Source organism: Micropterus salmoides, unplaced genomic scaffold (genome assembly GCF_014851395.1).
Source record: "Micropterus salmoides isolate LMB-PRFRI ecotype aquatic unplaced genomic scaffold, ASM1485139v1 Ms_hic_scaffold_6, whole genome shotgun sequence".
In the NCBI taxonomy this organism is placed as follows: domain Eukaryota; kingdom Metazoa; phylum Chordata; class Actinopteri; order Centrarchiformes; family Centrarchidae; genus Micropterus; species Micropterus salmoides.
Window position 1 is genome coordinate 18,212,490 of NW_024044348.1, and position 22,386 is coordinate 18,234,875.

Consider the following 22,386-nt stretch of genomic DNA (forward strand, 5'->3'; position numbering starts at 1 on the left):
AGTCCCTTCAAAGGGACTGAAATGCGTGGGGATTTCAGAATGTGACTACAGGGATGACACAATATTTTGGCAGTGTGGTGCAATGCAATAAGACACTGCAAATTCATTGGTGTTTTTTAACAACAGCAGACAACTTATTCACAAGTTGTGGCCAACCATTACATTTAGCTGATGACTTGAAAGGCTTTTCTTGAAACTGGTAGTGATTTGAGTGACCTCTAAATACTATACAGAGTAGTGGATTTTTCTCTGCACTGTGTGGTAACGGTTGTTTCAAATTGTGTATAACATTTGGTGCTTGAGGGAACCACCAACATGATTGTCTTGCTAGAAATTCTATCCTTTATATATTGTCTTGTTGTTTTAACCTATATACCTTAGAACTTAAATGACAAACTTTTTCTGAATAGAAGTGCAATAACTTATTGTACTTTAATCACACAAAATGTAGCACAAGCATGAGTAAATTCATACACTCAAAAGACGGCTTGAAGCCACAAATACTTGAAAAAAGAACTTTTGGAACTTGTAAGAATTACATATCGAGAAAAACAACACAACTCTGGAAAGACAATTTTACCATGTACTACCAAATGAAAAAAAAAACATACACTCCAATACTTGATAAATTGTCTCACAAAGTAAAACAATATATAATTAGTAACATTTCCAAGAGTCTTATAACACTTCAATCCATTTTGCATACACAAAAATGTACATGCACGCAACAGCACACACATTTATCAATACTGATTGCCTGACTTCAGTAGTATTAGAAAATGAGAAAAGTGGATGATGACATCATAACTGAGGGATTGAGTTATGCGGCATTCAGGAGGTTTTTTCAAAAGATCATTATTTAATAAGGATTCAACAGTCCTTATGTGATTGTAGGACAAGGAATTCAAGGGGTAGATTGAATGTCTGCCGTTCTTAGAGAAGGAAGACATGGAGGTTTTGGAGACTGACTGGAGCTGTGTAAATCCATGAATAATGAAGGTTGAAAACAGTGAGTATGCATTGTATAAACCTGAGCTACTGAATGTGAGTATGTCTGCGCACTGTGCAGAGGAGAATTTTACTCTAAACCAACTAGGAGACAGACAACCCTGTCTGTCCTGACACACAATACTGCAGTCCTCAGCCTCCACATGGCTCAGTGTTAATTAAAAAGCCTTCCTGGGTTGGCCGGGCGGCTGTGCCTTGGACCCTGCGATCGGGGGCTGCATCTTTGAGCCAGTGGAAGTGAGCAAAGGGAGAGGCGCAGTGCAATGTGTATGTGTGTATAGAGGTGGGTCAGGAAGAGGAGGGGTGAATCTTTGAAAGCAGAGCCATGACAGCTGAGGGGGAAGCATGTGTGAGGCATGTTTGTTTTGCATTTACCCCCTGAGCGCAGCTGTGTGCACTGTCCTTTTCCCAGAACACCGGAACACAGCAGACGCCCTCACGGCTCGTCCTCCATCCAACCCCTCAGCTAGAGTACAGGGGGCCCCTATGTCCGCATTTGCAAGGAGACCCTCTCAGTTTTGAGATATGTACGCTATAGTGAGGAGGATTATGCATATGCCTTGGATTTGGGCCGGAGAGTAAAACTGGATGTAATTTGGAGTACTCCGGGGCATTCTGCTCTGCTGACAGGTTATAGCCTGCTCCCCGCTTCTCTTACCTGCCCAGAAGGACAATGAATGTGGTTCGGTTTAGTGAATTAGCAATGGTTGCTCTGCCTGAAGGTGCACTACAAGGTCTCAGGTTTGCTTTTCAAAACCATGAACCTTTGTTATGCTTAAGGCCTAAATCGGGCTTTGGAAACAAAGGAAGAACATGCATAACCTCATCGGTAAACCTCATATGCCATTTCTGTAACTGGAGGAATCCAGGGAAAAACAAGGTTTAATATTTGACCTATTTATATGACTTGAGGATATGGATATAAGCGTATGTTTTGGGATCATCTCTGGTTTTTTCTGCCTTGCTCCTCCTCTTCTCTTTCCACAAAGAGACACAAACTACATAGAAGTAAACAGGGAGTAATGGCTGAGAGTGGAGACAGGGGACATGATTCCTTACGGTGCTTTGCCTGACATCTTAGTGGTTTCATTAACACAGGTCCTGCTCAGATATCATGCCAAAAAAACTAATGAGGCTAAGAGGCTTGGGGTTAACATTTGCTGTTGGGTCCATGTTCCCCAGATGGAGAGTGCACATAGCTTTCTAGAGAGCAGTGTCACTATATTTTGCCAGAGACCCAGAAACCGACCAGTATACCTTTACCGATATGCTACCTGATCCCAGGTTTTCTGTGTGTCAATTAGTTTGTTGTGTTATTTGATTAAACACTTAATTCATGATTTTACACCTTGTAAGCATGATGCGACTTAAAATAATTATAGTCTTAGAGCAAAAGATAATGCAGGACCCAAGTGAAATTGCACAAAAAATTCTCAAACAAGTTTGCATGTAATCAAATCACCAAAAAATAACTGAAACATAGTGAATCTGGGAGTTTGAGGCAGCTGGATAAGGCTTTGCAAGTACCTCAGCTGAAACATAAACCCATCCCTACAGAAATCTCCTTGATTCTTCCTGTTGTCTCACTCACTAAATTTGGATACTGTCTTCCATCATCATTTAGAGAAATATTAGATGTGTATGTGATGAACAGAAGTATGTTTTTGTGAGGTAAAATAGGACCTCAGGGTGTATAAAGAAAGAGGAGCCACATCCAACTGAGATGCAGTCAGAACCTTACTGAATAGAGGTTACTCTGAATTAATCTGGTCGATGGCTTCCTTTGTTTGGTCTTGACAAAAACAATGAGAGAAATAGAGAAAGAGACACTGTAACATATATGCCAGCGCTGCTTCACAACCATTAACCGGTCAGCTATGACAGCCAAACACGGCCGTGTTAAAGTCCAGAATAGGGCTGTTGAACACTGACATCCTTTCAGTGTTTAAAAGTGTCAACACACTCTGTAATCTCCACCAGCCCCCTCTGTTTCAAAGGTGGCTGCCGCTGGTTTCGGTGTTATTTCTGGCAGAATGACTGACTAGTAGGCACTTCTCCTTCTTAAACTCCTGAGACTGGAAATGCAAGGGGCACAGTCATGTCCACTTGGAGTCTGTCCTCCTGAAAACAGAGCTGGCTCTTTTTGGAGGCTGGCGCTCCCAGGCTCTTCAGCCCTCAGAGCAGCAGGCCTGCTGTGCCCCTCTCATACTCCCACACATCGCTTCCTCCTCCATCCCTTCATTTCTCTGGCCATCAGCAGGCTGAGTCAGTGCGGCAGGTGGATCTCTCAACCTGACCGCACTAAAACAAACCACATTTCATCTGTTTGACTTTTAAATGCTAGTGGGCAGAACCACTTCAAACTTTTTTAGCAACTGAAATGTTTGCATTGAATCCGAGAAGCTTCATAATGTGACAGCTAGGCTGGATATAACAGTTTTTCTGTAGCACTAGCATACCAACAGTGTGTGTTACACACTTCTGCATGTGCTAATGCTGCTTATGATTGCCTTAAAATAATATATACATGGCTTAACAATTACACCTAAACTTTAAAATAAAGTTTTAAGGATGCCTGCCAAGCTATTTGTCAAATCAAAACCAGTAACTCGAGGGGAAAAAACAATAACACTCAAAATTTAAATAATATGGTAGAATTAAAACAGCACCTGAACAGAGAACCTCCATGACACGGAAAGCACTGTACAAACAGAATATTCTGTATTTAAGCATATAACTGCATGGCTTTGTTTGAAATTATGTAACATTTTCCTTCGCATATCATCAGTACTACACTGCCACTCCTGTTATAAAGTACAGCATCACCTCCCACCAGGCTTTCCACAAAGCTCACTGTGGTTGCTTTCTCCCACCGGAGGGGTGGAGAAACATAGCAGTGCCATGCCACTTATCTTGCCAAATCTCTTGCTGTTTTCTCTTTGATTAATCTTCACCCATCCGTATATTTGCATAATTATTTTATTGCAACATTTTTGAAGGTAGTCATTGTTGCCGTTAAAGTTTCTGATTTTAGTGCCCCCTCACCCAATACTGGGTTTGTTGTATACATCTCAGGGATCAACAAGATCCGCCATCCAGCAGGTATCAACACATCATGTGGCCCAAGATATGGCTGCACTGTGTTCTTTGGCCTTCATGCGCAAAGCGGCAATACTGGAGGACTTGCGGTCAGGGTCCATGTTGAGATCATATGTGTTGATGCCTGTGGCCATGCTAGGAGATCCTCCAAACAGGCTGCCCATGTGACCCTGTCCCATATGACCTCCGGGGCTTGGCACACCCAGAAAATCAGACATCCCGCTGGCAGAGTGGGGGTGAGGTGTCATACATGGAGTCACAGAGTCGCAGGGCACCACGCAGCCCGGCACGGGAGATGCTGCACTGCTGCCACCGATCCAAGAAGGGTTCTGAATCTGAAATAATGATGGGAAATCAACATTGTTAAAGAGTGACAGAACCGACTTCTTTCTTATATTAACTAATTAACAGTAAGTAAACAGTAACAATAACTAATCAGACACACTATTCTGAGCCCATCAATCGTGAGTCTGTTATTATTGCATGGTAATGCAGTTATGGGCAAAAATTATTTTGAAAACCTTCTTTATTGGTGCATTCAAAAACAGCTGCCAAAAACCATTGCATAGTATATTAGCAAAGTTGTTCCAACACGAAAGGCAAACAATAAAAAAACATAGGCAATGTTAAGGAATTGTTTGACTGTTGGGGGGAAAATCAAGGCTATTAAATGGTGTTTGTAATGAACCTTAGCAGGGTTTCCAGTCTACAAGTAGATATGACTGAAACCTGGAAAGCAGCAATCAAAATAAAAATGTAAAACAGTAGAACAATCAACCCTGTCTCTTAAAAATCACATTTGGGTTGAGAAAAAAAAACTGCACCTGTGCGTAGTTCTCAGGACGTGTCAGAAGAGGCAGCTCGTAAGCTGTTGAGAAATGTGTTCGGACCTGCTGCATCTGACCAAAACGCTCCCTTTTCCTCCATTTTGCCCTTCGGTTCTGAAACCATACCTGCAAAGAGAAAATGTCTGAATGTCATAAAACTGGCAAGATTGTTCGGCGATTTTCTCTGAGAGAACAAGGGATCTTTGCTTTCATCTAGCTCTTTCTATCAAGTATCCAGTCCTGGTCTTGGGTCAATGTGAGGTTTAAAATTCCAAAAAGGGAAAATGGAGTGTAGTAGCTTGTACACCTAAACCCTTTGACAGGAAGTTCCCCCAAATCTGAAGGAAATACTTTTCTATAGATAAAAATCTAATTTTCCTTTTAAAAGGATCTCATGCAGTACTGCCAGAAGACTGAAAGCTCAACTATGAAAAATAATATCTGAAGTGCACAGGTACAAACACAATTCAGAGGCAATGGAGGTAATATAGATGTAAGTCTGAGCTGAGGGGGAAAAGAAACTGGAAATAGAGAAAGAGGAAAAAGGCCTTTGTAAACTGTGCTGCAACCTTCACTTCACTTAAGTCCTCAAAACAAAATGTAAACAGATCTTGTCCCCTTCACCTTTGCTTATTTGTTGTCTGACAAGGGCAGGCATTTTTCTCATTACTAATGTTTGCTGTAATCATAGTTGACATATAAATCTGACACCATTGTTTATTCAAAGCATTACTGTGTTTGAATTACCATCAGAGTGTGTGAAAGCAATCTAAATACATTTGCCTCAGATGGGTTTGGACCTGACATGCTTTTCTTCAAAACTCAAAATTTAACGGTTTGCTATACAACTCTCGTCTGATTGTTACTCCCTGGCCGGACTGATTATCGCACAAACCAAACTTACTAGCCTCTGATATGATATCTGTTATTTCATTAGTATCGGCTCTTTGCTTAGACACCTCACTATAGATCTAAGGAGGGAAAATGGGAAATTGAAAAGTGAGAGGGGATTATAACTGGGGTTTGTTTGCATTTTCCTTTTTAATTTCCTGAAGCCTGAAGCAGCTGGCTTTGAGATGCTGTCTCCTCCAAAGTTAAAGAAGCACACAAACCAGAGGACGTAATCCTTCTTTCCTTGATGTTTTCATACATCTCCCTCCAACTTCATACAAGATCACTAGTTTCTCAAAAAGAAGGTTGCTTTATGTTTAATATACATGAAAGGTTTGTAAGGTATCTCTGCTTCAACAAATACAGTGTCACATACAGCGCTCACATGCTCACTCTCTGCTTTGTGCCGAGTCTGTTGGCTATTATAATGGGAGAACATATTTTTGTGTTGCACACACTGTGTCGTGACAGTAATTGGTAAAGACCATGACAGCTTAAGTAGCTGGTGGACTTTCAATGAAGCTTTATTTATGTTACAGCCCCAGAGAGAAAGAGCAGAGAAATGCCAAACTGGCCCCAGCAGGAGAGCTGTATGGGGCTGAAAACACTTTGAAGTGAGAGACCAGCTCAGAGGATTGATAACCCGCCTCTGCTGTCACTCATGTCAGCTTCCAAACCAAAGTAAAAAGAAATCCATGGTTGAGCCTGGCTTCAGTTTTCCAACCCCCCCAAAGCACTAATAATATCGTAGAAACACCTCTGACCAGTGTTGGTGTTCATTAAATGTAAGTTTGTCTATTTCCCCTCAAAACCATCTCCCACATAATGTCTTGTTTATATAAGATTTATATGTTGCAATTTGAATTAGCTTTGCTAATTGATGATGTGTGGCACCAAGACTCTACAACTATAGTCTTTATTTGTGTTGGTACATGACCTGTTAGTTGTCATTTTCAAGATTTGTTAAGAGCACAAATTTTCTGACTAAGGCTTAAACTAAACTATAAATTGTTTTCAATTCTGATTAAACAAATGATTATTTTCGCAATTAATTGATTAATTGTTTATATAAAAATGTCTGATGTGGTCAAAAATGGCCATACCAGTTCCTGAAATTCGAAGTGATGTCTTCATATCAAAACTCTTCCTCACAATGAAGAAACTGAACTCAGGGCCTATTTATCATTTTTGCTTGTAAAATAACGTAAATGATTAATTGATTATCAAAATTGTCCATTAATCGATTTATTGAATACCAAGTTATTTTCGGAGACTGACTAAGAATAATAGTATATAAAATCATGTTTTCAGTTGTTTTATAAAAATGGTATTTGTCATGATTCCTCACTCTTCTTGGTTTAACAAAGGTTTTTATGCATTTCTTTAATTATGAAGCATATCGATCCATTGTAACATATCTGCAAGTTAGACTGAACCTGTGCGTCAGGTTCCTAATTGGTCAAATCAGGCTTTTTAGTGCTATTTCATCTTCCAATAACTGCTTGGATCTGTAAACTCATGGACACCTGTGTTTGCCCAGTGAACTCCACATGTCAGATGGCATCTCCGCTCTCTGAGCTCTCTGGGCTCTCTGGGCTAACAGAACTGCAAATCTGAGAAATGTGATGTTGTTGAAACCCCGACCCTTGACCCCTGACCTTCCCGTGTATCTGTAGTGCATATGACTCAGATCTGGACTTACTTTCTCCCTTTGAAAGACTGAGACTGAAAAAGCAAACATCTCCAGACCCTTTTGTTTTTTAACTGAAAGTCCTTTGTTTTTCTTTGTGGGAGAACCGTCAGAGACAATGAGGCATAATATTGCCCTCCTCAGAGTTATACTCACATGCTTGAAGCATTTTTTAGTTTTCGTATTTAAACAAAAGTTTTTTTCTTTCTTATTTTTTCTTTTTTTTCACTCAAGACGCAGAATTCATGAGCTGTGAGTCCTTTTGCGTGTGAATGACCTGAATAGAGTACAGAACCCTGTTCTCTGAATGACTAGGCATCTTGTTTCTTTTATCTTTTTGACTTGAGTGTTTAAGAGGGCCGCTGGGAGAGCCGAGGGCTGTAAAGCTGAATCCATCTGAAGCAGGCAGGTCTGTGATAGTATGAGCAGCAGAGCAGAGCCCTCAGGGTTGAATTATAACCCTGCGGCTGCACAGACTTCCTGTGTTTCACTGCATAGCTTTTCTGGTCTCTGCTCCAGCTCGTCATGTAAAAGATTGTTTTTTAATCGAGCTCTTATCTCATCCCATGGACGGCACTGGCATACAGCAAAAATAAAGCCAAAATATTGTATACTTGCATTTTTCCCATATGCCTCAAAAATGGTCAAAATTCAGATTTGACTTGAAATATCAATCGCTAACTTCACTCAAAGCTCATGGGAAAGGTATCACACCTGGACACCACAGTAGGGACACATTCTTGTCTGAACAGGATGTTAATGAAAGAAAAACACAGAAAATCCAAGGGCTTTTATAGTCCACGGTGCACACAAACATGCACAGGCATACACATACACCACACGTGTACAGAAATGGTGGAGGTCTCTTTCCACCAGTGTTGGAATGCATTACAGCAGTCATGACCGGATTGTTTGTAAATCAGGCCAGAAGGTCACTAGAAGGGTTTCAAGTCAGTGAGGTGCTGCATGCCTCAGGCTCTACTAATACCAGCAGATCTGAACTCACAAATTCAGGAAACCAAAAGGCTCAGGTACAAAGAAAAAAGGCCACTGAGACGATCCCATCGACACACAGCAGAGTCAAACAAGTCTCCGCATATTGAATGCTGATGAAATGAAAACTGCACAGATGAGGCCCAGGCGGCTCAAACCTCAGCCCCATGGGCCCCCTGGCCTCTGTTAACTCCCACTCCCCCACTCTCTCTCTCCTCAACTCCCACATTACCAGATAAATCTCTCATGTTGTTCTGTGAGTGACGTTATCTCTGCAGAGCTGCAGATGTTGAAGGATCCATGAGGTTGTGCTGTTTAAACATCATCTGTTCTGCTGTGACGAAGACTTTTTTACTTATTGGTAGGATAGGCCTGTTGTTGCTGTGATTAGAGAGGCTGTGGCTCTGGAGGTAGAGCAAGTTTCCCACTAATTGGAAGATTGGAGGGTCGGTCCCCAGCTCTTCCAGTCTGCATGTCAAAATGTCTTTGGGCAAGATACTGAACCCCAAATTGCAGTGTGTCTGTTTCTTTCTGATGAGCAGCTGGCACCTTACATGGTAGCCTCTGCCATCACTGTGTGTTGTGAATGTGACATGTAGTGTAAAGCGCTTTTTATTATTTATATTTAGCTGCATGTGACTTTCCTCAAAATACTCCTGCATTACCTGCACACGGGCTTCAGTCAGGTCAGTCCTCAGTGCCAGCTGCTCCCGGGCATACACGTCTGGATAGTGCGTCTTCTGGAAAACCTTCTCTAGCTCTTCCAGCTGGTAGCTTGTAAAGGTTGTGCGGTTGCGCCTTTTCTTCCCCTTGTTACTTTCACCAACATCGCCCTTGTCCAGAGGGCTTGACAAGTCTGTGCCTGGTGGCCTATCAGAGGCCACCTTCACGCCCTGATCCTTCACAGCCAGGTAGCTGGTGTCCATTCCAGGTGGGTCTGAGTCTGGCGCCAAGTCAGAGTCTGTCAGACCTGAACTGTCTTTAACTGCAGACACAGGAAGGAGATGGAAACTGTTAAAGGAGGTTCATGTTTTTCCAATTTTATGAGGATTGAATCAAAGCAGATATTTGTGAATGTGTTACCTTCTAGCAGAAGACAAATGTGAAAATAAAAAATGTAGATCATTACATGATGTCAGGCAAAAACGAGTGTTATAACTTGTCTTTTTTCACTTTCAGCTGTACTGTACAGCACAAGCAGGCTACAATGCAGAGTTAACTGATTTAAGAGCAACTCAACTCAAAATGTTGAAACCGGCTTTTTGCAATTCTGTCTGTCCATAATGCAACATTTGTCACTTAAAAGCTTCTGGGAAATGGAGTTTTAAAACATCTCACATTTCCACACAGAAATACAACTTTTAATTCATAAATCAGTAATTAGAAGTCACTGCTGATGGAATATAAATGCTGAAAGAGGATCTACTGTAAATTGTGCTGTTTTTCTCCTTTCAAGAAAGATTTTTGTTGTAAGTTAGATATATTTTCATCACTGAGAAAAAAATTGTTCCTTTTTGTTAGTACCTTCAGAAAGCAAACAGATTTAAAACGTTTTTACCGAGCCTCTATTCTACTCAGCTCTTACACTCAGTTACTTGCCTCTGGTAGTATATTCATAACTGGTGATTTATTCGTAGGATCAGTATAATAATTCATGTGGTTTGATAGGGTGGAACAAAGTAATTTCTCGCTCTTTTGTGAGGAAATTCAGTTGTGAAATCTGTTGGCGCGCAGTGCTGAGTATGTGTCGATTTGTTTGTCTGTCTGCCTGTGTAATGGATGACTGGGATCACTGGCTGCTTACGGGATCCAGTTGTAGTTCGTAGATCATTCTGTGATGTGCTGGGGAGCAGGCACTCTGGTCATAATTTGAGACTGACAGAAAGTTGCAGCTTTTTTAACTGCATACCCTCCCCAACCACCCACGGCCTCTGCTCCAAAACACACACACACACACCACTCTCTCTCACTTTCACTCAGGCTCTGTTTTTCAGTGCTGTGTGTGACTGTGGTCTATTTTGTGGCTGCAAAGTCACCTGGCAGCAAGACTGTCACAATTAATTTGCTGGGGAGTAATGTCTAGCCACTCAAAGAAGAGAGAGACACACCTTTGTTCTCTCTCTTTCTCTTTCTGTCGCACGCACACTTTCTTCATGGCTGCAGCTTAACTGTAAAACCTCAGGCAGCTCTCTGATCATAAATTTCCACAGCCGTGTCTCGGGCCAGCGTTCTTGTCTACGCTGGCAGCTCTTTTTGCCCTGCTGCTGCCCTTCACCGATCCATCCAGTTTATACACACATCTTTGGATTAATGCACATCCACATCGTGGAGGATGTAATAGCTGAAAGCGTTTGGTTTCAGGCCGCTTAATGAGGCCTGCGAGCCCCCACCCTCTAGCTCAGTCTAGTGGCAACTCACAGCGATGCACCTTCCTGCTCCTCGATACCATCTGAGGTGAAGTTATTTTCAGGATCGAGGACGTCTCTGCTCATCTGCCCACCCGACAATTTGTCAGGTTAGAACCAGCAGGTGTGTGTGTGTTCATGTGAGCCCCATGTGCAATTCTCAGTACTCAGTCAGCACAGAAGATCTCTCTCTCTCTTTCTCTCTCTCTCTCTCTCTCTCTCTCTCTCACACACACACACACACACACACACACACACATACACACACACACACCCAGTGACCCTCAACTCACAGCCATGTTGGGTAATGTGCTGCAAGGTGAGGTGAATAGATAGCTTGTCATAGGCTGACTATGCCTCTCTCACAGACACGTGCACAAAAGTGTGTATTTCAAGTGCAAGTTTTTGTCAACAGCACAAGTCTCAGCAGGACAAGTGATAAATTAAATTACCAAGGTGTAGGCACAGGGGTGTTTAAAAAAGTCATAAGGTTGTGGGATTCCTCCATTAGATAAGGATCAAAACTACAAATAAGTTGTTTTATTTGTGGATGAGTTGATCTATGGGATGCATGTAACAGATGATAAATTGGTGCATATTTTGCTATATTGTCTAAGTAATTGTTTGTGGCAAAATTTTGGGGGATCTTTTATATTGTTTTATTTTATTATCATTATGTGACGTTTGGCCTTCTGTCCTTTTAAGGTGTGCATGCAGACACCTAATGTCATGTCATATGAACTTGCTCTTCTGATGTTCTTTTATTCAATTCAGGTATGTGAGCTCCAACATCTGTGTTGCAGATTTGTTTTGTTCTAACATTGAATGTTTTGTGCAGAAAATACTGCCTTCCTATCTATGTTTTACGTTCATTGTTAATTTTCTTCATCATAAAATACAAAAATTGGCTCTCGTGGATGGAAAATTTCACTTTTCAGAAATACTGGTGTCTGACTAGTTTATATTGAACTGTCACTGTTATTAGGGACATCTAATTTTATGGATATATTGAGGACTGAGTATTTTAAGATCTAATGGCTAGGGCTTGGGTTTGCTTTAATGTTTTTGATACCAGTGCCAATACGATACCTGACTTTTGTTTACTGATACAAAAATACCAAATACTTAAATTACCTTAATTTGAGGGCACATCTTCAAAAAAATAAATGCCAGCTTTCAGTACCTGTTTAATACTCAATTGCAAAACTCAAAAAGCATTGAGGTTTGATGACCAGAGCCTACACTTTTTTTCACTCCATCTGAAGCCTTGCTGAGGAGAGCTGTGCATGCAGAAGCTCATTGTCAACAAAGTTTCTGTACTGATTCTATATTATTTTATTCAGCCTAGGAAGAAGAGAGTAAAACCTGCCTTGCTATACAGTCTTCATTCTGCGGTAAAGGACTGAGGAACCATGTATAAGACCAGATGTATTTCAGCCCTGAGAGATTCAATGAGCACCGAGGATCTGGTTCCTGAGATGTTTGCCCTACACTGCTGGAAATGGCCTCAGGCTGAGGGGCCATGTTCTGGTGGCAGACTTCTCACTGGGGGTCTAACGCCCACAACATTGCCTCGCTATCCATGACTAACACATCCTGTTAAGTTTGAAGGGAGCAAATGTGTTTTGTCCTAGCATAAATACTCTAGTTATTTCATCATATTCCCGTGGCAAAAAGAGCTGTCAGGCTGTTTGAAATCACGAGGCCTCTCGCTGATCAAAGGCCATTGTTTACATCGCATGTCATTGATGTTTTTTTGGCAGGAGGGGGATATTGTGACAATCTCCTGCTTGTTAGCCATTCGATCTGCTGTAGCTGCGAGGCTCTCAAACCCTGCCCAAGGTGAACAGCAGTGAGCCCTCCTCCAGGGAATGCCATATGTATGAAGAACATAAGATAGTCGTATTGCAAACATTGCCTGTCAGGAGACGTGAAAAGCATACGCTGCAGCAAAACCTGCAGCAAAAATGGCTATTTCTTCTGCTACGCAAAAGACATCTTCAGCTCACACCTGCACTTCTCCATGTACTGTCTTTAACACAAGTACGTCCTAACAATAATCCAGCAGACTCACACACTACTTTTTTTTCCTTTGGAGACGAATATGCTATGCAAAATGTTTTGAGTTGCAACCACAGAATGTTCTATTTTCACTGCAGTGGATCCAACAGTCAGCATCTGTTCCAATTACTGAGCACAGAGAGGAGAGGAGAGTCTGCAGCTCTGTGTGGTGGGCACAGAGAACGTTCTGCAGAAAGTAAATACACAATACAGAAAGGGTTATACACAGATCAAACTGAGCAGTAATTTGCAGTTCAGCTTACGTGAATGTTTACACCTGACTATAGATTACTGACTTGTATACAAGTCTAAATTTTCATGTGACATACACAACAGTATAGTATATATTTTTACAACATATGTCACCTTTGGCAATCATATCAAAATGAACATGAGGATTGGTTTAAGACCTTCCACGGTGCCTCATTTTTAATATTGTGAGGCACTTCCTTTGTGGATATCAGCGCTAAAATGACGTTCTTTTGGGTCAGACATTCAGCGCGGACAGCTATTAATTCACAGTAGAAAATGAGAGGGCAACATCAAAGTGCAGTTTAACTGGCTGTAAAGCGACAGGGCACCTTCCCTGCCTCTTTATTGACTGGGATGACTGGGGTCAGCTCACGGTGTTAAGAGGAAACACTATAAATTACACACCACGCGGCGACTGAGAGAGATTAACAACATGTTGCTCAAACTGAAAAAGAAATATCTGAAAGACACGGAAACAGAAACAGCAGAGAGAAAGAGAAAAAAGAGATGAAGGAAAGGGAAAAACAAAGTACAGTTTGCCTAAACTACATGCACGGAGGAAAGGAAAAGTGTGAGCAAAGTATTTATTTGTATGTGTTACAGGAGATTTGTTTTGCTGACTTAAAATATGGATTGGGATTCAACATGGAGCAACAAGTTTTGCTTGGCTGCAAAGACAGAGGCAGGCTGAGATACTGATGCGTGGTCCTAGACATCAGAAACAATTTCATATGAATATATATGAAGTTGTTTCTGATGCCCATTGGTTTCTAGTAAGAGTACTTGTACTTGATTGTTTTTATTCCATGCTACTTTTTACTTCAACTCCCAGACATTCCAGAGGGATATATTGTATTTTTTTACTCCACTACATTATCTGAAAGCGGTAGTTATTATTATTATGTTGCAAATAATAATTACACATACAATACACGACAAACATTATTAGTTAATAATTAAAAATTGTTACATATTAAACCACCCAACACTAGCCAATACAAAGTAATTAAAAGTAGCTTTATCTTAGCCCTCTACAACATTTAAATACTGCTTACTCATGAATGTATCTTTAGAAATAATCCAGTAAAATAATGTATTCTATTTTAAATAATATAAGCTTTTGAATGCAGGACTTCTATCTGTGATGGAGCATTTTCATATTGTAACATTGTTGCTTTCACTTAAACAATAATTGATTTTTGGGGACCACTGTGTGGGCAGCGGAAATAAGTTGAGAACACAACACTGACATGTCATCACCCTTTTAAGTTAACATGGTGAACTTGTTAGCAAACAGCTTCTTATTTACACATCCAGCGGTTACAGAGCAACATAATCACTCATTTGGAGTCCTGTTTCTCACCACCTGGCGAATGCAAATTCAACATTTATTCTATTTTAGCTCCGTTTTGGGTCACCACCAACTCCTGAGGGAAATGTCTGGCTCTTTAGCTGCTAAATGTTTCACTTTGTTCACAGGTAACTTTGTCTGACTCCTGTTTGGTGCTAAGCAGGTAGAAAACAACCCTATGTGAGTGAGCAGGGAGAGTACATTAAATTACTAAATTCATTTAAAAACAGTGAAGTTGGGTCAGGACAGAAAAACAGTGAGCGAAATTCATTATAAAGCTCTGTAAAGCAGAGGGAAGCAGCAGATAATTCTGACCAACCCCTTTCCTATTGTCACATTGTTTTCACATTGTCATGATTGTATTGTAAGAGTAGCTACTATAGCTGCTTAAATTAAAGGATCTTAATACTTTTTCCATGACTGCTGAAGGTGCAGTCAAAGTTTCTCTGACTCTCTTCTTGAAACCTAACCTTGTTTCATTTGGACTGACTATGAATAGCTTGGCACTTTACATGCTTGGTATGGTGTCAGGTGCATTCATCCAAACATTTTGTGACAATATACAGTACACACTCGCATACTCTACACACACATAACACGCACTCACAATGCCCTTAAACAGTGCGTTTTTACGCCACTGATGTAATTTGGAAATGGTCAATGGTGTGTCCCACAGATAGACCCTCAGCCAACATCAGCACATTACTCTTTAGTTGTTTTTTTTTAACGTTTTCTTTTGTGACCATGCGATAGGTAGCCATTCACTTTGAAATTCAACTCTGCTGACTGAGCAGGGCTAAGATCCATCTCAGCAGGCAAAATTCACAGACTGAAAAAGAAAGTCCATAAAGCTTAAAACTGATAAATCACCTCTCACGCACTCTTTGTCATGCTTGCTCTCTCCCCCTCTGTGTCTCTCTCCCTCCCACTAGCTCTTTTCCAAATGTTTCTCTCAGACCTTGGAGCAAAACAGAATTTCCTTCATCTTATGTTTTTGTTGTTCGATCGAAAGAGAACATTCCATCCGAGTGGGAAAAACTTGCTATAGTACATTTTTGTGTGCACGCACATCAAAAATGAAAATTACTTTGCTGGGAAACTCACTTAACAAAATGCATGATCACTTCTTCCTTCTGAGGATTCAGGTTATGAAATACTGAATAGTGAAACAGCCGTTTGAGAGCACAAAATACAACCAATTTCCACCAGCCAACTTCCCAAAAAATTTAAAAGGCATCAATCCTAACAATGTGCACTGCAACAATCCTGTAGGCCTTGGAATCACAACTCTCTACATGTAAGGTTCATAGGTATGGATAAGAAATAATAATTGTCTAACGGCAGAAATACAACTGTTCAGTCACCAACGAAATCTTCTGAAATGATCATTGGCTTAAGGCCTATCTGTCCACCATGGAAATACAGTACATGTTTAAGATAATCAGACAGACAAATACTGGCAAAACATGACATATTCAAGTATTTTTATAGGCCTACCCGTGCATTAGAGTGCTTTTTTTATTTAATCTGATGATGGCAGTTTCACATAATAAATACTGAACAAAAATAAAAAATAAAAATAAAATAGCTGCTGTTGAAGAGAACCTTAAATCCATTTCTACTGTATTTATGTATGTTTTTTTTTATGAAATACATGTTTAGATCCTCAAGCAAGTTACTATTCAACTTTTCAAAACCTACCAAAGTCTCAAAAACCAATTGCATCAATAAAAATAAAAATCCAGAAGTGCTGTTTTTTAATACATTAGTGAAGCTGTACAGTGATTGTACTTAAGGAGGTAATACCTTGAAAATTCTATGTTTCTGTATGTATGTTGTAACCGTGTACATGTTACCTCAAAAAGGTCAGCCATTACTGTTATATACAAAATATTATTCTGCCTTGCAAAGAACAATAGAGAAATGCAAATCCAATCAAACAAAGTTAAGTGACTGATGTGAGAAAGGTCACCTTATTATACCCACACATAACAGGTAAAAAAAAAAAAGGAATCTCTGCAATTCTGTGTTGATGCAGTCCTCCACGGCTGTCCCAGTGTTCAGTTTACATGACGCAGTGACAAAGAGACCAAAGGAAGTCCTGGACAGCATGAGCCTTTCTGCCCTGCTGCTCTCACTCGACCATGCAAACTGAGCCTAATGTAAATTGCCCTGCCAAACTTTAAGCTAAATGGTAAAATGATCCTGAGTCCTTGTCACCTCCACTCATGTCATTGACTTGCTGAAGTGTGCCTCAGTTGTCTGGGCTGCATGGCTGGTTCCCATTACTCCCTGCTCGAACCAATCAGCACAGACGGCCGCTGAGAGAGGCTGAAATGGTTGTGCCGGGTTGAAGATGGTGAAGGAACTAAAGGGCAGGAGATGGGAGTGACAAAATCTCAGAAGCCAGTGCGATCACACCTTTAATGTTGGTCCTACTCGGGATGATGGTCTTAAACTGCTTCTGCAGGGAATTAAATATTTACGCTTGCAGGGCAGCAGAACTGGATCAAATTCTCACTTTGCCCGAAAAAATAAATTATGGTTAAAGCTGTGATCAACAGCAACCTTTTAATGTCTTGAAATTACAACAGCAGTTTGTAATTGTTGCAAAGATGTCATTATCCTGCACATCTCAGTCACTGTAAAAAAAAAAAAAAAGTGATAAAAGGCAGGATCCCACTATAATTAGGCCTACAATTCAACATCAGTGCAACAACAAAGTAACAACATTTGCCTTATTGGTGTAGTTAAACGTTTACTGTATAAAACTGGACTCCACATGTTGCAAAGTGCTCTACTTTGACACCAGAGAGTTTCAAACAGGGGGTTTGAATGGATTTTCTCTGCTGCGTGCAGGGAAATTCACCCTGCCCTCCAAACAGACAAGGGCAGGCAAGCCAAGCTAAAGGTCAGCACCCTCAGACACTGAGAGAAGACACAAACACATCAAAAGAGGAAGTGTGTTGTCTCTGGAGGATCAAAAAGGCGTGTAGGTGAGACTGATAAAATTAAATTAGTTAAAATAAAAGTCCCTCAGCAGTTTGACCATTTTTATGTTGATTTTTTTTTAATCGTTCAGTGGCCAGCATTACTTATTTAATAAACCTAAAAACATGTCTTTGACTTAAGTATAATTTTGAGGCCTTTACTTTAGTTGATTTACACATGATAAATATTGTACTTTTTACTTCACTGCATTTATTTGGCAGCTGCAGTGGAGTGCCTTTGCAGATTTGGATTTTAAATGCAAAAGATATCATCATCTTATAAAATATGTTGTGGTGTTATTTTATCTTATGGTGTTTATTTTAGTCATACAAAGTTGTTATTTATTCTAGTCTCTTGTTTATCGTAAATCTGTTTTACCTACTTGTGATTTCCATTTATTTTTTTCATTTGTTTTTTGTATCTTGCATTGTCCTCATGCATTTTATCTTTATGGTGGTGTTACGTGCCCTTTTTTCACGCTGTGTTTATTTATCTTTTGTAAAGCACTTTGTACTTTTGTTTGATAAGTGCTATATAAATAAATAAATGAAATTAGCCAGTGTTATATTAACATATATAAACATTTTACATTTTACTGATAGCATTTCTGTACTTAAACTAAAGTTAAATCTTAAATAAAGGACTTTTATTTGTGATAAAGTAGTTTTACATTGTTTTATTATTAGTTCAACTATGGGAAAGGATCTTAAAACTTCTTTCTCCGCTGTTAAATTTGTTATTTTTGCCTCTTTAAGCCTGTAACTCTACTGTTGTTGTAAGGCTACCTAGAAACAGTCTCTGCCTGTGCTGAAAGCTGATGCTCTAAGAGCTGCCTTGTTGATTTCATGTAACAACATGATTGGCAGTGTGTTGAGTAGAAACAATAACTGTGTTTGTAGTGAATCTAATGTATGTAAATGGTTATTAGACAGACATGCTGTTTTCTATGGCCAAAAAATGTCAGAGTTATAGTTGGCAGCCTGCCCTTCAGACAGCTCTGAGACCAGTCATCACATCACCTTTGACTGAATGGATCAAGCCACAAATTATAACAACAAAGCCATTCTCTGCCTATCGGAAACAGCCCTGCTATTGTGCAAAATACAGGTTTCATAAAAGAAATGAGCCAGGAAGTAAAATACACCAGCATTTTCCAATAAACACATCAGGAATCATTTATCATTTTTCTCCTCAGCTAGTAAGTTCGGCATATTTTACTGCTGCCTTCAATTTATATCCAGTCAGTGGTGCAGAAGTCAGTAAAAAGATGGGTTAACTAGAACCTTCAGTCACTGAGAATCACAAGGAAAACAATGAATTTCGATCTAGTTTTTTTTAAAGCCTCAATCTTCGCACATTTACGTGTCAATATAAATTTAATTTTTAAATTACATCGGAGAGAAAGTAACAAAACATAAATTCTACAAATGTAAAAACAGGATCTCTCCTGTTCCAAGAGTTAAATGAAGTTTTCTTTCTGAGGGGCCAAGTCAAAGGCAAACAGAGAAGTTGACATCTGAGTCGCATTAATTTCAGAGCTCTTCTTGTCTATAGAGCCGAGATGTTTTTTCCTGCTTTCTTTTGCACTGTGAATCCCGTCATTATATTTAAGGCTCCTTGAAGTGTCTGGCCTGCCAGTAAACCTGACAGTCTGCGCGTGCATATTTCACTCTAAAAGTCTAACCGTGATATTAAAATGAAAAACACAAACAAAAATAGTAGGCTATAAATAAGTCGAGAAATTAAATTAAATTTTTATGTAATTTCACTAACTTACCCTTCATGAGGACGCAGCAAACATGATCGCACCATTTCTCCCTTCAGGTTAAGCATTAAGATAAATAAATAAATTGCAGGAAACGGAGGGTTTTTTTTATAGTTTGAACTAAAATTGTAATTTACTCACAGCCTAATAGCTGCGGTTTATTTACAACACATTATAAAATCTGGGTTTACCGGATGTCAAAGTTAATAGGTAATAAAAACTTAACAGTCATAATAAAAGAAGTATGAGCTTTTGAAAAGATTGATCTCCGTTCTTGACATTTTGGAGCTGTAAATTTTTTTTTTCTGCAGGCCGATTTCCAGAAACTGTCAAAACATCCTTAAACTGCTTCCATTAAACATTTCAGTGTAATACTGATCGACAAGCAGCTCGTGCACATCAACGAAGAAGGACCGACGACTTCTTGCGTAAAAGCGTAGTGGTGGAAGGCCAAAAAACGTATTACTAAATTATATATTATATATTATTGTCTTTTCACTCTCTGATATATTCGCTCCCTGATATTATTAAAATGATGATTTAAATAATTTTTGGGGGTTGCATACACGAATCACACACAGTTGTCCAAATATAACTGTATGTCCATTCACATGTACGTATCTCATCTTGTGTATATTTTGTTTTCGCAATAGGCCTATATTAAACATGATTATTTTGTTTGCCCGTTTACAACAAAGTTCTTAAAAATATGAGATTATTTTCACATGTTTAAGGTATTTAAAACTAATTGTGTACACTTTGTAAGCAGAGAGAGAGAGAGAGAGAGAGAGAGAGAGAGAGAGGCTTTCTGACTTTATTGAAGTCCAGAATGCTTCTATTGTGCTCGTTACCTAAAAAACTAAATTAAAATTCAGACCTGATCTCAATTCAACGTAAAAAAAAAAAAAAAAGTAGACTTAAGACTCGCAGAATTGAATAAAAAGGTAGCAGTGTTTGATATTTGAGCCTGAAAGGTACAATACACACTAGATGATAGGGTATTTAACTCTTCAACAATTTTTCTTTTGTGTGTTGTGTTTCTTTGTCTCCTTATTTCTGTCGCTTTATTCTTTCCAAGTTGTGGCCCATAGATGGACACTACTGACTACATTAAATCTGGATTAAAAATTTTAATTACTGTCATGATATCAAAGGTTAGTCTTCTTTTGTGTGTGTGTGTGTATGTGTGTGTGTGTGTGTGTGTGTGTGTGTGTGTGTGTGTGTGTGTGTGTGTGTGCTGTATGAGCAGGCAGGGATGCAGTTGAGGGCAAACCAGTTAAATGCGGGTTGTCTGTGTTTTAATTTAACAAAAGCACTGAATGCTTCTTTTTGGATGACAAATATTGATACTCCAGTTTTCATACCGTGTGTGTTTCAGGTGAGAGGGTGGGGTGGGGGAATTAATAACGAATTAATGCTGCTTGAAAGTTGCGATTGCCTAACGAAGGTCAAAGTTTGATTTACACCCTCTTCATTCACCCATTACAGAAGTGTTCCCATGCAATTAAATCTAATTGGAGCCAATCAGGCAGAGCAATGAAATGAAAATATTATCAGTTTGGAGCTAACTATTTGTGCCATCTGAAAACTTGTTAATTCAATTGTCCGACTCAGCTCCAATATTAAGGATTGTAATGCAGATTATCGCATTAAATGCGCTCTAATTTAATTTTGATGGCCAAAGGGACAATTTGATAGTCGGGAAGATTATGCCTCTTCTTAACTGTGTTACGCACATAACTACTACAGGCCATGCCTGGGATGTCCATTGCTGCTGCTGCTGGAGAAAAAACGTTTGCTGATGTTATTTACACACTCTTGGGGGTTTTTTACAGGAGACCGGAAGAAGAAAACAAAACAAATGACAGTTTTTAAATGCACCAAACCCGTTGAAACAGTTTTGGACATGTAATGTTTATCAGTCAGAGAGTGAAAATACAATTTCGGATCAAATGCGTCATGACATATCTGAGTTCTGTCAGTTCACTCACGGAACCACAATGGCCCTTTTACGCATGTGTGCCATGCACTGCGATCGAAACGTCCAAACCACTTGGGCTACATCTGCGGGTTTTGTGGGAACAAATGATGAACGATGACAAGTTAACAGATATCTGCACAGGTACAGGAAATTACCAGACACAAAACAACTGCACGGAGAAAACATCCTCATGATACATTTCTGCTTATATTTCCGTGATAATTCCTCCCCTTTATAACAACAACAACTCAACAAACTCAGTTCTGGACTCGTGTTTTGTCTTTGGGAAGCCTCACCTTGCCAAGTGGACCGTGGCCGGACGCCTGGAAGTCAATCTTGTGAAAGTTTGTTTTTTGTTTTTTTCTCCACTCACCATAGTACGGGATGAGCGCTCCGTTGTGTCCGCTCTCCTGGTGCAGTTTGCCCTCCTCGGGTGGTGTTTTGCAAGAAGACCTCTGCATGAAGAGGTGGTATTTGCTGAAAGTGCCTTGCCCAGCTGCGGCGGCATCCAATGACTGGCACTCCTGCTGGAAGGGGCTCCGGGACCTTTCTCCGTAAGCCTGACCTTTGTTGGGCAGGAAGGCAGTGGGGCTGTATTTGGTGTCAGTGAATGGGAATGTTCTAAAGTGGTCCGTCTGGTGATCCCTACCTTGCGCTACAGAGGGGCTATAATACGAATCCATGGATGTCATATCGCTGTATGAAACGCAGGTCTCGGCGTTCATGCCTAAAAAAGAGTCAAGGGGAGAAAAAGACCAATTTTTTCTCTTTCTCTCTCTCTCTCTCTCTCTCTCTCTCTCTCTCTCCTCTCTCTCTCTCTCGGCAAGGGAAGCGCAGACACCCCCCCCCCCTTCCTCTACCTCATACAGATGAGCATACACACACACACACACACACACACACATGCACGCATAGACTGCAGCATACACCAGACCGCAGCTGGGTTTGGTTATAAAACGATTCAGATCTTTTCCAGGAACCACTGTCGTTGACCAAACACTCCAAACTCCCCTTCAGGTTTGAGGAGAGTTACACAAACCCGTCTTTCCTCAGAGGATGGGACCCAGATCTC

General features: G+C 40.1%; 1 protein-coding gene across 1 annotated transcript; it reads right to left on the bottom strand.

Annotated features, from left to right (window-relative positions):
• Window positions 1-413: 413 nt before the first annotated feature.
• alx4a (ALX homeobox 4a) lies at window positions 414-22,101 on the bottom strand. The gene is made up of 4 exons (XM_038701174.1): window positions 21,688-22,101; window positions 9,174-9,493; window positions 4,932-5,060; window positions 414-4,442 (listed from the first exon to the last, which is right to left on the bottom strand). The coding sequence occupies exons 1-4, from the start codon at window positions 22,037-22,039 to the stop codon at window positions 4,122-4,124; spliced, it is 1,122 nt and encodes a 373-aa protein (XP_038557102.1). The 5' UTR covers window positions 22,040-22,101; the 3' UTR covers window positions 414-4,121.
• Window positions 22,102-22,386: the final 285 nt, after the last annotated feature.